Below are 18,126 nucleotides of genomic sequence, written 5' to 3' on the forward strand. Positions count from 1 at the left end.
TTTAAAAAAAAAATTGGGAAACACTATTATGGGCCAAATACAATTCTGGGGATGTTAAAATGAAGGAATTCATACTTAAGACATGTTAGCATTAATTATATGAAACAATTACTAATTATATATACATTCAATGCAATACTAGGTATTAAAAAAATAAAGATGTGTGAGATTTAGTACTTCACTTGGGGAAGTTTTGAGAGAGGGAGTTCAAATAAAAATTTTTTAAATAAGAATTTTGCAATAAATGAAGGAATAAAAGTAAATTCACAGCTTGAGATGCTGAAAGAAGGAAAGTGGAACTTTCATTTTAGCAATGTTGAGAAAAACTTCAGAGGGAACAGAGATGGAGAAGGAGAGATTGGAAGTAAAGTCTCTTCTGCTACAATGTGTGTTTCTGTAGCTCAAACGACCTCATGAATCTGAAAATAGGAGGAAAATACACCATAGTACCATAGTATGAAGAAGTCGTCTTCTCTTTCTTTCTTTCTTTCTTTCTTTCTTTCTTTCTTTCTTTCTTTCTTTCTTTCTTTCTTTCTTTCTTTCTTTCTTCCTTCCTTCCTTCCTTCCTTCCTTCCTTCTTCCTTTCTTTCCTTTCTCTTTCTCTTTCTCTCTCTCTCTTTCTTTCTTTCTTTCCTTCCTCCCTCCCTCTCTCCCTCCCTTCCTTCCTTCTTTCTTTTTCTTCTTTCTTCCTTTCTTTCTTTCTCTTCTCTCTCTCTCTCTCTCTCTCTCCTTTTTATGAGACGGAGTCTTGCACTGTCACCTGGACTGGAGTGCAATGGCACCATCTCGGCTCACTGCAACCTCTGCCTCCTGGGTTCAAGTGATTCTCTTGCCTCAGCCTCCCGAGTAGCTGAGATTACAGGCACCCGCCACCACGCTCAGCTGATTTTTTGTATTTTTAGTAGAGATGGGGTTTCACCACGTTGGCCAGGCTGGTCTTGAACTCCTGACCTCGTGATCCACCCACCTCGGTCTCCCGCAAGTGCTGGGATTACAGGCGTGAGTCACCGTGCCCAGCCGTCATGTTTCTTTTTTAAGTCTTTGCTATTCAAACTGTGGTTCTGGACCATATCCATCAGCATCACCTGGGAGCTTTTTAGAAATGCAGAATCTTCAGCCCACCCTTTGCTTACAGAATCAGAAGCTGCATATTAACAAGGTCCCTAAGTTACTCTTCTACATAATTCGCTTTAAAAACACTGGTTTCAGGTTTCCTAGGCAAGTGGAACCAGGTTCGTGGGAGCAGAATTAGAACTTTCAGTAGGAAAGGAAAAAGCCCTCATATCAGCTACTGTAATAGGAATCTGGTGCATGTTAAGAAAAATTTAAAACTCCCTATACCTGGCTGTCTTCTCAGAGAGTTCACTCAGACTCGATTCCTTCTCAGGTTTCCCTGCCTCCCATGCCCACCTTAAAAGCAACCCTTTTGACTTAGAATTCCATTCCTGTCTACATCATTGTCTCATTTCCAGCTATCTCTGTTCCTGTTTCTGGTAACATTTCTCTCTCCCCCTCCTCACACTGTGTGTGTGTGTGTGTGTGTGTGTGGTGTGTCGTGTGTGTGTGTGTGTGTGTGTGTGTACTTTTAATATGCGCTAGGGCAGCCTCTAGCCTTACTGCATTGCTTGCCTGGGTGATCTAAATGATCTATTGTGATTGTTGGTGTTGTTATCATATTTATTACAAAATTGCATAGATTTTGAGAGCTCTCTCACTAATCTTATTTGTCCAAAAACCTTATTGCTTTTTAGGACATTAAGGAATGTGAGTTTTTCACATAAATGCACATATCATATTATGCATTTGTGAAAAGGAAGAAAGATCTGTCTAAGAAGAAGGGGAGACCTGTCAGTAATAGAATAGGGTTTAGGTGTGGGATATGGGAAAAATCAATAACTGATATGGGGACACTGAACTTACAAATTGGAGGAGCCTTTCTGTTCTAAGAAAGGTGCAGGTAGAGAAGATGTAGGTGGTAATAAGTTTGGAAATAGAGAGGAAGAATGTAGAGACCTCTGTTTTATCAATCAGGACATTAATTGATGGGATTGAGAAGAGTACCTAGAGATCTTGAGAAAAATGGTAGAAGTTTTAGAACAGCTGCTATAGGAATTGAGAAAGAGAATTGAGAAGAGCTGCATAAAAATATTGTTGAGTAGTTTTGAGTGCTTCACTGAGCTTGGAAAGTGCATTTTTATAATCATGTCATAGTTTTATAATTTTCTTCAATATTCTTGAAAACATGACAGGATCCAAGAATAAAGTAGATGGATAATTCAGAAGATTTAGTAAATTGAATGAAACATAAGGATAAGAGTGGTGAGAGAATTGAGCTATTTATACTTGTAGTCAAAATGACTGACTTTGCTGTACATGCCAGGTGGTAAGAAAGTATAACTAAAAGGGCACAAAGGATTAGAGGTGTCAAGGAAAACAAACATGGTCAGGATAATGTATAGGGAAGAGGTAAGATTGGGACATAAGGAGATGATGAAACTTTCAAGACTGGAGAGGGGAACTGGTCCAGGTAATGAATAGGACCAGATCTAGCTGAATGTTTGGCAGAGACCAGAGACTTAACAAGTGTTCAATGAACAGGAATAGAAGAGGGTAATTCTGGGGTATGGGGATTCAGGAAGGTTCCCATTTAATAGTGATACATGTGTAGAGCCCTCCTTTAATAATGATTTGCATTTTTGTCTGTAAAATGCACTTTTGTTGTTTTGACAAATTATTTTAACATTTAGATTGAACTAGATGACATAGCCATTTTTATAGGTCAAAATGATCAATTACAGACAATGTCATCTCTTTCAATGAAATAGATTGATATTATCAGCAACTGATAGCCTAGGAGTGTTTTCTCTTGACCAGTAACTGGCAACATGACTCTTTCCAGCTTACTATACATCTGGCTTTCATGTAGCTTACCTGTGATTTGTTAATAACCAGCTATGAGAGAACTGGAAAAATTAAAATGTAAAAAGCATGCCTCAAGAAAAACATTTATTATTGCTTTTCTCTGTTTATATTTTTGTAGACACTGTACTGAGTACATTTATCTGGATTCTTTAATGTAGAACAAATATTTTACAAGGTAGAAACTCCTCTCTTTGCCATTTTATAGGGAATAAGCACAGAGACAGTAGGCCACTTGTTTAAGGTCACACACAGCTAGTAAGTAGGGGAGCCAGGATTTGATTCTGTGGACTTTGGCCCCATGGCCTGCACACTTAACCTGCATAGAAAGTTGTATGCTGCAATCATTGTAAAATTATTTTTTAACCAAAATTTCTACCTGGTGGTCCATATTCATTCTGGTTTTTTCCAAGTAGAAAGTCAGGGGTGAAGTGAATGTGTTCGCCTTTCTCTCCACATTCTGTGAACTGCTTGGTGTATGGTTCATCTCTACCTGGGAGCGTAGGTGGTGCAACTATAACATCAGCCTGAGAGTGTTGGAAAAGATTGTTAAACATGAACAATAAAAAAGATGATATTCAGTTAGAAAGACTCTTAAATAATTTGTGGCAAAAATGGGTAATATCAGAAAATATAATTTTTTAAGAGAAGATTTTGACACTTACGTGTTCATAGTTTTCATGTTTTGGCCTTTTGTACTGAGGATTTTCCTTCCAATTCTCAGGAATTAATATAGATACATTTTTGAAAAAAAATCTTCTTTCTGTGGCTTCAAACAGGTAAGTAGAAGCTGTAGTGACCATATCCTGTCATTAGAGGAAAAAACATGTGAGGATGGTGAAGTTAGAGTGAACTAAATTAGCAGGGTTTTGTGACAGGCATTTCCGAACTTAAGAGTGGACAGAAAAGCAACAGACTGATGAGCAGGTTCTCTGCCTCATTATTCTAACTCTGCCACCTGTCAACCAAAAACCATCACTTAATCCTGCACATTAAAAGCCTCCTCAGTCTTCTGTAATCCTGCCTTAAAAGGCAAATGCTTGTATTTGGCATTAAGAGAAATTGATTAATATGAATATGTACATGGACTTTGGAGTCATTTATGTGATTCCAACACTAATGTTAGTATCTTCTGGGTGACAGATCTTGGTTGATTTATGCAATACTCCGAATCTCAGTTTCCTCATCCTTCAATGGACTATTACTATCTATCAGTATGGTTGGCGTAGAAATGGAACTCTACAAATAGGCAATCTTAAAACTGTTTGATATCATTACTATTTATAAGAAATATTAGTAGAAAACAGCCTTGGTTGATGCAAACTGAGGAGGACACTCTATAGAAATGGGTCATTGAAGAAGTTTCCCATCCCAACCTTAGGAGAAGCAGCCGGGTTGGGAGCCTGTGTGGGTGGGAGGTGTGATGAAAAAGAAAAACCCATAGTAGAGGCAAAACTTTGATTACAGAACTGTTGCTCTACTACCAATCTGAAAATAATATCATCTTATATTCAAAACTATGAACTCACATACAAGGACAAATAAGAAAAATAGTCCCTCACAGGAGAAAGCAAACTACTTGGAAAACATATTTCAGCATATCATCTGTGAAAACTTCCCCAACCTTGCTAGGAGGCCAACAGTCAAATTTAGAAAATACAGAGACCTCCTGCAAGACTTTACACAAGAAGATCATCCCCAAGACACAATCATCAGATTTTCCAAGGTTGAAATGAAAAAAAGAGTGTTAAAGGCAGCTAGAGAGGAAAGGGGAGATCACCTACAAAGGGAACTCCATCAGGCTAACAGTGGACCTCTCAGCTGAAACCCTACAAGCCAGAAGAGATTGGGAGCTGATATGGTTTTGCTGTGTCCCCATCCAAATCTCATCTTGAATTGTAGTTCCCATAATCCCCACATGTTGTGGAAGGGACCAGGTGGAGACAATTGAATCGTGGGGTGGTTTTCCCCATCCTGTTCTTGTGATGTAAGTTCTCACGCGATCTGATGGTTTCATAAGGGGCTTCCCCCTTCCCTCAGCTCTTATACATCTCCTTCCTGCTGCCACGTGAAGAAGGACATGTTTGCTTCCTCTTCTACCATGATTGTAAGTTTCCTGAGGCCTCCCCACCATACTGAACTGTTAATTAAACCTTTTCCTTTATAAATTACCCAGTCTCAGGCATGTCTTTATTAGCAGCATAAGAATGGACTAATACTGGGGCCTTCATTCAGCATTCTTAAGTAAAATAATCTTCAACCAAGAATTTCATATCCAGTCAAACTAAGTTTCCTAAGTGAAGGAGAATTAAGTTCCTTTTCAGATAAGCAAATGTCAAAGGAATTCATTACCACCAGACCTGCCTTACAAGAGATCTTGAAAGAAGCACTAAATATAGAAATGAAAGACTATTACCAGCTAATACAAAAACAGACTCAGACACACAGACCAGTGTCACTATAAAGCCAGACACACAGACCAGTGTCACTCAAACAAGTCAGCATAATAACCAGCCAACAAAACAATGACAAAATCAAATCCACACTTATCAATACTAACTTTCAATGTAAATGGGCTAAATGCCCCACTTAAAAGGCACAGAGTGGCAAGCTGAATAAAAAAGCAAGACCCAATGATATGTTATCTTCAAGAGAATCATCTCATAAAGGCATAATGACACCCATAGGCTCAAAATAAAAAAAATGGAGAAAACCTACCAAGCAAATGCAAAACAGAAAAAAACAGAGGCTGTAATCCTAATTTGAGACAAAACAGATTTCAAACCAACAAAGATAAAAAAAGACAAAGAAGGGCATTGCACAATGGTAATGGGTTCATTTTAACAAGAAGATCTAACTATTCTACATATATATGTATGCCCAACACAGGAGCACCCAAATTCATAAAGCAAGTTCTTAGAGACCTACAAAGAGACATAGACTCCCACTCAATAATAGTGAGAAACTTCATTGTGGCAGAAAATTAACAAAGATATTCAGGACCTGAACTCAACATTGGATCAAATGGATCTGATAGACCTATACAGAACTCCCCACCCCATAACAACAGAATATACATTCTTCTCATCACCACATGGCACATATTCTAAACTCAACCACATAATTGGACATAAAACAATCCTCAGCAAATGCAAAAGAACCAAAATCATACTAAACACATTCACAAACCACAGCACAATAAAAATAGAATTCAAGAGTAAGAACATCACTAAAACCCATGCAATTACATGGAAATTAAACAACATGCTCCCGAATGACTTTTTTTTTTTTTTTTGGTAAATAATCAAATTAAAGCAGAAATCAAGATGTTCTTCAAAACTAATGAGAACAAACATACAACATACCAGAATCCCTGGGACACAGCTAAGGCAGTTTTAAGAGGGAAATTTATAGCATTAAATACCCACATCAAAAAGTTAGAAAGATCTGAAATTAACAACCTAACATCACAACTGAAGGAATTAGAGGAGCAAGAACAAATCAACCCCAAAGCTAGGAGAAGAAAAGAAATAATCAAAATTAGAGCTGAACTGAAGGAAATTGAGACACAAAAAACCATTTAAAAGATCAACAGATCCAGGATCTAATTTTTTGAAAAAGTTTATAAGCTATATATGCCACCAGCTACCAGCTAGACTAATAAATAAGAGATAAGGTCCAAATAAACAGAATTGGAAATAAAGAAGGAAATGTTAATGCTAACCCCTCAGAAATAAAAATAACCATCAGAAACTACTATGAACATCTCTATGCACACAAACTATAAAACCTAGAAGAGATGGATAAATTACTGGACACATCTCCCAAGACTGAACGAGAAAGAAATTGATTTCCTGAACAGACCAATAACAAGTTCCTAAATTGAATTAGTAATAAACAGCCTACAAACAACAAACAAAGCCCAGGATCTTATGGATTCACAACCAAATTCTACCAGATGTACAAAGAATTGCTGGTACCATTCCTACTGAAACTATTCCAAAAATTTGAGGAGAAGGGATCTTCTCCAACCCATTCTATGAGGCCAGCATCATCCTGATATGAAAACCTGACAGAAACCCAACAAAAAAAAAAATTTCAGGCAAATATCCTTTATGAACATTGATGCAAAAATTCTCAACAAAATACTGGCAAACCAAATCCAGCAGCACATCAAAAAGCAAATCCACTGTGATCAAGTAAGCATCATCCCCAGGACGCAAGATTGGTTCAACATACACAAATCAATAAATGTGATTTATCACATAAACAGGACTAAAGACAAAAACTACATGATTATCTCAGGAGATGGAGAAAAGGTTTCCAATATAATTCAACACCACAATAAAGTAGGTATTGAAGGAAAATACCTCAAAATAATGAGAGCCATCTATGACAAACCCACAGCCAACATTATACTGAATGGGCGAAAGCTGGAAGCATTCTCGTTGAAAACTGGCACAAGACAAGGATACTGTCTCTTACCACTCCTATTCAACTTAATATTGGAAGTCCTGACCAGAGCAATCAGGCAAGAGAAATAAATAAAGGGAATCCAAATAGGAAGAGAGGGAGTCAAAGTATCCCGGTTTGATTATGACATAATTCTGTATCTAGAAAACCCCTTAGTCTCGGCTCAAAATCTCCCTCAGCTGATAAATAGCTTCAGCAAAGTTTCAGGCTACAACCTCAATGTACAAAAATCACTAGTCTTCCTATACACCAACAACAGCCAAGTCCAGAGCTGAATCAAATAGGCAATCAAATACCTTTCACAATTGCCACAAAAAGAATAAAATACCTAGGAATACAGTTAACCAGGGTGGTGAAACTTTTCTACAATGAGAATTACAAAACACTGCTCAAAGAAATTGTGTCAGAGAAGACACAAACTAATGGAAAACATCCCATGCTCATGGATAGTAAGAATCAATATCACTAAAATGGTCATATTGCCCAAAGCAATTTATAGATTCAATGCTATTCCTATCAAACTACCAACAACATTTTTCACAGCACTAGAAAAAAACTATTTTAAAATTCACATGGAACAAAAAAGAGCCTGAACAGCCAAGGCAATCTTAAGCAAAAAGGACAAAACTGGAGGCATCATGTTATCTGACTTCAAACTATACCACAGGGATGCAGTAACCCAAAGAGCATGGTACTGGTATAAAAACAGGCCTAGACCAATAGAACAGAATAGAGAGCCCAGAAATAAGGCTGCACATCCACTACCATCTAATCTTCAACAAAGCTGACAAAAACAAGCAACGGGGAAAAGATTCCCTATTAAATCAATGGTGCTGGGATAACTGGCTAGCCATATGCAGAAGATTGAAGCTGGATCCCTTCCTTACACTATATAGAAAAATCAACTCAAGATAGATTAAAGACTTAAATGTAAAACTGAAAACTATAAAAACCCTAGAAGACAGCCTAGGCAATACCATCCTAGACATAGGCAAAGATTTTATGACAAAGATGCCTAAAACAATTGCAACAAAAGCAAAAATTGACAAGTGGAATCTAATTAAACTTAAGAGCTCGTGCACAGCGAAAGAAAACTATCAACAGAGTAAACAGACAACCTACAGAATAGAATAAAATATTTGCAAATAATGCATCTGACACGGTCTAATATCCAGCATTTATAAGGAATGTAAACAAATTTTCAAGAGAAAAACAAACAATGTATTAAAAAGTGGGCAAAGAACATGAACAGATGCATTTCAAAAGAAGACAGACATGTGGCCAACAAGCATGTGAAGAAAAGCTCAGTATCAATGATCATTAAAGAAACGCCAAAAAAACCCACCCACCATGAGAAATCATATCATACCTGTTAGAATAGGTATTATTAAAAAGTAAAAAAAAAAAAAAAAAAAAAACAGATGCTTGCGAGGTTGAGGAGAAAAGGGAACACTTACCTATTGTTGGTGGGAGTGTAAATTAGTTCAACCACTGTGGAAAGCAGTATGGTGATTCCTCAAAGAGCTAAAAGCAGAACTGCCATTCAACCCAGCAATTCCATTGCTGGATATATACTCAGAGGAATATAAATCATTCGACCAGAAAGACACACATGCATGTGAATGGTTGTTGCAGCACTATTCACAATAGCAAAGACATGGAATCAACCTAAATGCCCATCAATAACAGATTGGATTAAAAAGTGTGGTCCAGGGCCAGGGATGGTGGCTCATACCTGTAATTCCAGCACCTAGGGAAGCCGAGGTGGGCAGATCACTTTGGGTCAGGAGTTTGAGACCAGCCTGTGCAACATGGTGAAACCCCATCTCTACTAAAAATACAAAAATTAGCTGGGCGTGGTGACAGATGGAGACTCTGTCTCAAAAACAAACAAACAAACAAAAACAAAAACCAAACAACAACAACAAAAAACTGTGGTACATACATACCATGGAATACTACACAGTCATAAAAAAGAATGAGATCATGTATTTTGCGGGAACGTGGGTGGAGCTGCAGGCTATTATCCTTAGCAAACTAACACAGGAATAGAAACCCAAATACCACATGTTCTCACTTATAAATGGGAGGTAAATGATGGGAAGTCATGAACACAAAGAAGAGAACAACAGACACTGGAGTCTACTTGAGAGTTGGGGTGGAGGTTGGGAGGAAAGAGAGGAACAGAAAGATAATATTGGGTGCTAGGCTTAATACCTGGGTGATGAAGTAATCTGTACAACAAACCCCCATGACACGAGTTTACCTATGCAGCAAATCTTCACATGTGCCCCTGAACCCAAAATAAAAGTTAAAAAAAGAAAACAAAAGAAGACACTATGGGTCATATATAGACACATAAACTTCTTTTTTTTTTTTTTTTTTTTTTTTTTTTTTTTTTTTTACGGAGTCTTGCTCTGTTTCCCAGGCTGGAGTTCAATGGCTCAATCTAGGCTTACTGCAACCTCCGCCTTCCGGGTTCAAGCGGTTCTCCTGCCTCAGCCTCTCGAGTATCTGGAATTACAGGCGCCTGCCACTGGGCCCAGCTAATTTTTGTATTTTTTAGTGGAGACAGGGTTTCACCATGTTGGCCAGGCTGGTCTCGAACTCCTGACCTCAGGTGATCCACCCGCCTTAGCCTCTCAAAGTGCTGGGATTACAGACGTAAGTCATCACACCCGGCCGACACACCAACTTTTTGTGAGAAGTAAAACTATGGCTAGTTTCCTAAGCAGAGTTGACTGTTTCAAAAGGGTAAAGAAGGCCCCGCGCTGGCGGGCGCTCCTCTCTCCGCGGCGGGAAGTGGGCGGCAGCGGCGGTGGCTGAGCAGAGGACCCAGAGAGCGGCCTCGCGGGTCAGACAGGATCGTCGTGACAAAGGCTTCCATAGCTTGCTGGAAGAGAGGATCTCTGCTGCCTCTCCTCTTCTGTGGCTTTCTTGTGGGCTGCACGAGACGGCAGGACCCAGATAACCGTTCTCTCAAAGACACAATGTTTGCACGAGGACTAAAGGGGAAATGTGTTGGCCACGAGGAAGACGTGGAGGGAGCCCTAGCCGGCTTGAAGACAGTGTCCTCATACAGCCTGCAGCGGCAGTCCCTCCTGGACATGTCCCTGGTGAAGCTGCAGCTTTGCCACATGGAGCCCAACCTGTGCCGCTCAATCTTCACTGCCAGCATGGTCCGGCAGATCCAAGAGGAGATGGGACGTGGCGCTCAGTGGCACCCCAGGCTGCAGGGCGGGCGCCGCTCGACCGCTTGGGCTTCATGGAGGTCCTGTGCCGCGCGGCGTGGCACGTCCTGCCTCTAGCTTGGGAGACGGCACGCACAGGGCCCAGTTTCTGACCTTTGCCCAGTCAGCTCAGCACAGATGCTGAGGCCCCCGTAGAGGAGCGTCTGGGAGATGGATGGCCCTCAGGAAAACAGAGGAAGCTTTCACAAATCACTCGGATCAGGTATTTGAAACGCTGGAGACTAAAAACCCCGGCTGCATGGAAGAGCTGTTTTCAGGCGTGGACAGCCGCTACTACGACCTGGACACGTTACTGACAGGCATGATGGGGGGCGCCGGGCCGGGCCGGGCCCCTGTGAAGGGCTCGAGGGTTTGGCTCCGGCCAGCCTGGGCCCCAGCTCCAGCTGCAAGTCCGATCTGGGCGAGCTGGACCACGTGGTGGAGATCCTGGTGGAGAACCTGAGCCGGAGCCCTAAGCGCTCGCAGCTGTGTCTGACGCGTGGACAGGTGAGCACTGGCTCCTGCAGAAGGTGCGCCTGCAGCCAGCGGCCCAGCCTTAATGCCTTGTCTGCTGATTCTGAGAAATCCCAGAACAGACCATCACCAGCGGGGTCTGCAACCCAGGCCCGTCCCACTCACTTTCCCCGCTGCGGAGTGCCAGGCGGAGACAGCAGTTCTGCTGAAAGACTTCTCATCTCTGGGCTGGTCCTGACGTCCTTACAGCCCTGGGCCCCTGGTCTCTCTTTGTATCCCCCACTGTAGAGGACGGCGAGCCACAGCTGCATCAACCTCCTTTATATTTAGACAGGTGAGTTTTTTACATTTCAGTTTCAAGTGTTTGGAGCAATATTTTGTTTTAAGATACATATTTTTAAACGTTTCACACCTTATGTCTTTAGATTGTTTCAGCTATTTTCTTAGAAGTATATTTTTTCTATAGATATCCTTTGCTGCGACATTAGAACTTTTATAGCCTAAATAATTGTAGTTGATGTGTTTCATATTTTTCAGGTTTAAATAAGAGATTTTTTTTTGCAGTGAGCATCACTACGGTACTTGTAAACAGTGTGAATGTATCATGTTTTACTTTAAACGTGTGTGCAATATTTCTCCATTATGTTCTGTACTATCGTGAGACCCGGGTGAAAATCAAGAACCGCACACAGCTACTACACTTTTTTTGTCATTAGAAAATCTACGGTGAGAGCCACACCTTCCTAGACTTGAGCATAAATTATGGAGATTTTATTTACGTCTATTTACATGCAAATGTCATTGAAGACAAAGGTCAAATATCTGTCTGTCTGGAGATCACGGGCACCAGTTGGTCTTCAGGGACCTCAGAGACCCTCGGTGGTGCCTTCTGATAGGCGGTATTCCTGAAGGTCTCCCATCAGCCCAGACACCTGCCCTGGGTGAGGAAATAACACTGCTACTGGATTAGAAATGCCTGTGCTGCTCTGTTAGTTTGGTGCTGGAACAAAAGGTCAAGGTTAGGCTGAAGTCTAGAAGGAAAGAAATCTGAATCCCTGTCATTCATGGCCCCTTGATCTGCAGGGTCATAGGTGCTGCCGCAGGGAGTGAGCTGGGGGTGCCTGCAAACTTCCTCTCCTGCCCCACCTCACCCCACTTGTGTTTCCACTTTCTCATGCTTATTCTAACTTCCTCACCCCTTAGCCAAAAAGGTTTGTTTTCTTTTGTGGATATAGCCATTCTTAAATATCAGTGATGTAAACCTCACTTTATTAAAAAATTATCCAGCAAAACAAAACAAAACAAAAGGTAAAGAAAAGAGACAAGGCATAAGGATTTTTAAAGTTTTGGGTTTTTCAAAAGCAAGAATTGAAATAAAAATAACATAATGAATGAATATAACAATGATTAGCTAAACTATTAATATTTGGTACACGAACTCATTTTGGATAAAAACTGGATTTTCTTAAACATTAATAAAAGAGGCTGGGTGCGGTGGCTCACACCTGTAATCTAAGCACTTCCGGAGGCTGAGGCGGGTGGATCATGAGGTCAGGAGATCAAGACCGTCCTGGCTCACACGGTGAAACCCCGTCTCTACTAAAAATACAAAAAATTAGCCGGGCGTGGTGGCAGGCGCCTGTAATCCCAGCTACTCAGGAGGCTGAGGCAGGAGAATGGCGTGAACCCAGGAGGCAGAGGTTGCAGTGAGCCAAGATCGCACTACTGCACTCCAGCCTGGGGGAGAGAGCGAGACTCTGTCTCTAAAGAAAAAAAGAAAAAGAAATAGTCCCTCCCTAGACCTTATTATCTCATGAGGAAGTACAAAGATGAAAGGCACTTCTTTTTTTTTTTTTTTTTTTTTTTTTTTTTGAGACAGAGTCTTGCTCTGTCACCCAGGCTGGAATACAGTTGTGTAATCTCAGCTCACTGCAACTTCTGCCTCCTGGGTTGAAGCGATTCTTACTCCTGACTGTGATACTTAATATGATCTTAGAAAAATCATTTATTTTTTCGGATCCCTGGTTTTCTCTTCTGTAAAATGTGGATTATAGTATTTCACAGCGTTTCTTGAAGATATTAAATGCGAAGATTTTGTGGAGGGCTGGGAGAAATGTCAGGAAACATTGTAAAATCTGGGCACGTCTGTAAACAACTGAATTTCTGCTTGTACTTATAGAGGACCATGTGTACAAAATTTTTGCCCATCCAAGTAATTCTTTCAAATAGTGATTTCTGAGTAAAGAAAGTTTGATACTGATTTACTGTCCTCTGGACACTGAAAACCTATCATTCAGAATCAGCTGCATTAATTACTCTTGAAACATCTTTAGTAAAATGAATTTTTATCTTCTCATGAAATTTAAAAGGTACCTTTAAGCAAATATCTCCGTGATGTAACAGAGTTTATAGAGAGTGAGTGACAAATGGCAGCCACCAAATCACTTGATTAAAACTTAGGTCATGCCTATCACCTTCTGCTGGGTAATTAAAACATGCAGAAGGATCCAACCATGAGCAGCAGAACACAATAGTGGAGAAATTAAATATAAGGAATTAATATATGCTGATATCAGGGACAGGGAAAAATAATTTACGTGGCTGCACCACCAAACTCTTTATTACATAAAATGTTATATTTGAAAGAAACAGAAATCAGTGTCCTTGGTTTAGTCCTGGAGACTTTCTCTTCTCCATCTGTAGATAACCTGGTTATCTACACCCAAATTTTCATTCCTTCATCATGAATTCAGATCTACATGGATGTTTCAGAAGTAATATAAATTCCAAAAGCCCCAACCAATTAACTCTTGATTTTCCAAATGCCAAATTTTCTCCACTTGCAGTCTTCCCCTTCTCAACTGATGACAATTTCATCCTTCCAAGTGTTCAAGTAAAACTCTTGAATTCTTCCTTGACTCTTATTATATTTCCTTTCTACCCTCACCTATCCCCTATACATCTTAACCATCATATCACTTTAACAATCTTTACCACAACCTCCCTATTCCTAGTCACCATCATTGCCCACCTGCAAGAGTTTCCTACCTGGGGTCCTTCTATACCAGTAAGATGCCACAGAGTTTATAGAGGATAGGTGACAAGTGGAAATTCTTTACATTCCTCAATATTGCAGTCAGAGTGATTGTAGAATATGCATGAGAATACACCCTTCTCTGCTCAGCATCCTCCTGTGGATTTTCATCACCGAGTCAAAGTCAAAGTCTTTCCAGTGGTCTAGGCCCTGCCACCTCTCCAACTTCAGCTCACCCTGTACTTCGTCCTGCTCATTCATAGCTGTTTCCTTGGTTATATCAAACGAATTCTCACCTCCATGCTGTTTTTCTCCCCTAGTTCTCAATGGGCTCTTCTCTCACTCATCTCAGGTCTCTGCTGACACATCATCAGTGAGGCCTTCCCTGACTTCCCTACATGAAACAGCAACCCACATTCTTCCCCAACCCAGCCCCACCTAACACTCCGTATCCGCCTTCCTGATTTGTTTTACTCCACAGCAACCTACTACCTTCTGACCGGTGATCCATTTACTTATGAACTATGTCTCTGAAAAGAAGATACACTGCATGGTTCCAGAGGCTTTTAAAAAATTTTAGTGCTCTTCAGCATGTCATAAACATTCAATAAAGAGTATTTTAAAGAACAAATGAGTCCAACTACTAACTTACAGATCAAGAAACTCAGCGTCAGGGAGCCCTGTGCTTTGTCTTCTGTCTTGTGGGGTGAGACAGTGTAGAACCCTGTCTAAAACCTTCACCTCCCTCTGCCCATTACCGTATTGTCCTCACTGCACCACACTGCTTTTAACTTCCTGAAGGACTCAGAAGTTTCCATAGTAATTATTAACTATTAACTTTGTTTTCTTCTCCATAATTCAAACAGAAGACATCCCAATTCTTTTTTTTTTTTTTTTTCTTCCAGAGACTGAGTCTTGCTCTGTTGCCCAGGCTGGAGTGCAATGGTGTGATCTCAGCTCACTGCAACCTCTGCCTCCCGGGTTCAAGCAATTCTCCTGCCTCAGCCTCCCGAGTAGCTGGGATTACAGGCATGTGCCACCACATCCAGCTAATTTTTTGTATTTTTAGTAAAGATGGAGTTTCACCATGTTGGCCAGCCTGGTCTCAAAATCCTGTCCTCATGATCTGCCCGCCTCGGTCTCCCAAAGTGTTAGGATTATAGGTGTGAGAGCCACTGTGCCTGGCCGACATTCCAATTCTTGGGAAAAATATTTGCTAATTATTCATCCAACAATGGATTATTATCCAGAATACACAAGAAACTCAAAAACCTCAAAGACAAAGTGATAATAATAATAATATTTTAAAATGGGCAAATGATCTGAATAGACATTTCTCAAAAGAAGACAAACAAATGTTCAACAAGTATATGAAAAAGTGCTCAGCATTACTAATCGTCAGGGAAATGCGAATCAAAACCAGAATGAGACACCATCTCAGCCCAGTTGGAATGATTATTATCAAAAAGACAAAAAAAAGTGCTGGCAAGGATGTGGAGAAAGAGACCTATCATATACCGTTGGTGGAAATGTAAATTAATACAGTCATTATGGAAAACAGTATGGAGGTTCTTCAAAAATCTAAAAATAGAATGACCACATGATTCAGCAATTCCACTAGTGGGTATATATCCAAGGGAAAAGACATCAATCTGCACTTCCATGTTTATTGTAGCACTATTCATGATGGCCAAGATGTGAAGTCAACTCAAGTGTCCATCAACAGATGAATGGATAAAGTGTGGTATATAAACACAAATGAATACTATTTAGTCACTGAAAAAAAATGAAATTGCTTCATTTGTGGCAGCATGGATGAGTATGAAGGACATTATGTTAAGTGAAATAAGCCAGGCACAGAGAGATAAATACCACATGTTCTTATGCATATGTAGGAACTAAACCAGGGTATCTTCCAGAGATAGAGAGTAGAATGATACTTATCAGAGGCTGCAAAGGATAGGGGAGGGAGGGGAAATAAAGAGAAGTTGGTTAATGTGTACAAAAGCACAGTTATATAGACGGAATAAGTTCTAGTATTTGATAGCAGAATAGGAAAATTAAAGTTACTGATAATCTGTTGCGTATTTCAAAATAGCTGGAAGAGAAATATTATAATGTTCCCAACACAATGCAAAGATAAATGTTTGAGTTGCTGAATATGCTGATTACCCTGATTTGATCTTTACAAGTTGTATACATGTATGGAAATATTACTTTGTGCCATAAATATGTACAAGTATATGTCAATTAAAAATAATAGTAAAAACCTAAAAATTAATGAAAGATATTCCATTTTGTTCTTACCTGTATTTGTTCAATTATTTTTTCATCTTCTGGCACACTAGGATCTATTACAATGATAATATCTTCAAAACCATTATTATTCAGCCTAATGAAGGAACTATTTGACCGGTGCAGCAGGCACAGAACTAAGAGGAAAACAAAACTTCTGAATAACCACATTGTTCTTCTTTAGTTATTCCCGGCCCAAATGTTGGTTTGTTCAAGAGGCTTTTCTTCTCTTTCTCTTTATATATGTTTCTAAAACTTATCAATATTGGCTGACTATGGGATGTTGACTGTATAAAGGTACATTACGTGGGGAAATACATGACTAATTCACATAATTGTTTAATTATATGTTATCATAAAAGTGACTAAGAGTCAAATCAGATCATTTTATAAAATGCATTGCACGTTTTCCTCTTGGAACACATTGTCTTTGTTGCTGTCATTGTTGATATTCTACGGGCTCCTTGACAGCAGGGATTTTTTTTTTTTCCAATAGGTTTTTGGGTAACAGGTGGGGTTTGTTTACATGAATAAGTTCTTTAATTATAATTTCTGAGATTTTGGCGCACCCAACCACCTGAGCAGTGTACACTGTACCCAATGTGTAGTCTTTTATCCCTCAGCCCCCACTCTTTACCCCAAGCCCCCAAAGTCCATTGTGTCATTCTTATGCCTTTACATCCTCATAGCTTAGCTCCCATTCATGAGTGAGAACATACGATGTTTGGTTTTCCATTCATGAGTTACTTCACTTAGAATAGTGGTCTCCAGTTCCATCCAGGCTGCTGCAAATGCCATTATTTCATTTCTTTTTATGGCTAAGTAGTATTCCATGGTGTGTGTGTATGTACGTAGGTATGTGTGTGTGTGTGTGTATATATATATATATATATCACATTTTCTTTATCCACTGGTTGATTGATGGGCATTTGGGCTAGTTTCATATTTTGCAATTGCAAATTGTGCTGCTATAAACATGTATGTGTAAGTATCTTTTTCATATAATGACTTATTTTCCTCTGGATAGATATCCAGGAGTGGTATTGCTGGGATTGCTGGGTCAAATGGTAGCTCCACTTTTAGTTCTATTTTTTTTTTTTTTTTTTTTTAAGATGGAGTCTCACTCTGTCGTTCAGACTGGAGTGCAGTGGTGCGATCTCGGCTCACTGCAACCTCTGCCTCTAGGGTTCAAGCAATTCTTCTGCCTCAGCCTCCTGAGCAGCTGGGATTACAGGTGCATGCCACCATGCCCGGCTAATTTTTGTATGGTTTTTTTTTTGTTTTTTAGTAGAAATAGGGTTTCACCATGTTGATCAGGCTGGTCTTGAACTCCAACCTCGTGATCTGCCAACCTCAGCCTCCCAAAGTGCTGGGATTACAGGTGTGAGCCACCACACCCGGCCCACTTTTAGTTCTTTAAGAAATCTCCACACTGTTTTCCATAGTGGTTGTACTAGTTTACATTCCCAGCAGCAGTGTAAAAGTGTTCCCTTTTCACCACATCCATGCCAACATCTTTTTTTTTTTTTTTTTGATTATGGCCATTCTTGCAAGAGTAGGGAGGTATTGCATTGTAGTTTTGATGTGCATTTTTCTGATCATTAGTGATGTTGAGCATTTTTTCATATGTTTGTTGGCCATTTGCATATCTTCTTTTGAGAATTGTCTGTTCATTTCCTTAGCCCACTTTTTGATGGGACT

At 39.9% G+C, this 18,126-nt stretch overlaps 1 protein-coding gene and 1 pseudogene across 2 annotated transcripts in view; one reads left to right on the plus strand and one right to left on the minus strand.

Annotated features, from left to right (window-relative positions):
• The window catches only part of CLCA4 (chloride channel accessory 4), a 34,263-nt gene extending 17,614 nt beyond the window's left edge, over positions 1-16,649 (minus strand). The window contains exons 1-3 of one of the 2 annotated variants that reach the window (XM_028831761.2): positions 16,438-16,649; positions 3,585-3,725; positions 3,299-3,446 (exon numbers count right to left, since the gene is read on the minus strand). In XM_028831761.2, the coding sequence (XP_028687594.2) occupies positions 3,299-3,446; positions 3,585-3,725; positions 16,438-16,596 (448 nt within the window). In that variant the 5' untranslated portion in view covers positions 16,597-16,649. Of the gene's footprint in view, positions 1-3,298; positions 3,447-3,584; positions 3,726-14,426; positions 14,448-16,437 lie in introns of those variants that run through there. The other variant, XM_077953295.1, reaches the window with a different exon arrangement.
• Positions 9,236-14,420, plus strand: LOC144332734 (cell division cycle-associated protein 4-like; annotated as a pseudogene).
• Positions 16,650-18,126: the final 1,477 nt, after the last annotated feature.

The sequence above is a fragment of the Macaca mulatta genome, chromosome 1 (assembly GCF_049350105.2).
Source record: "Macaca mulatta isolate MMU2019108-1 chromosome 1, T2T-MMU8v2.0, whole genome shotgun sequence".
Classification (NCBI taxonomy): Eukaryota; Metazoa; Chordata; class Mammalia; order Primates; family Cercopithecidae; genus Macaca; species Macaca mulatta.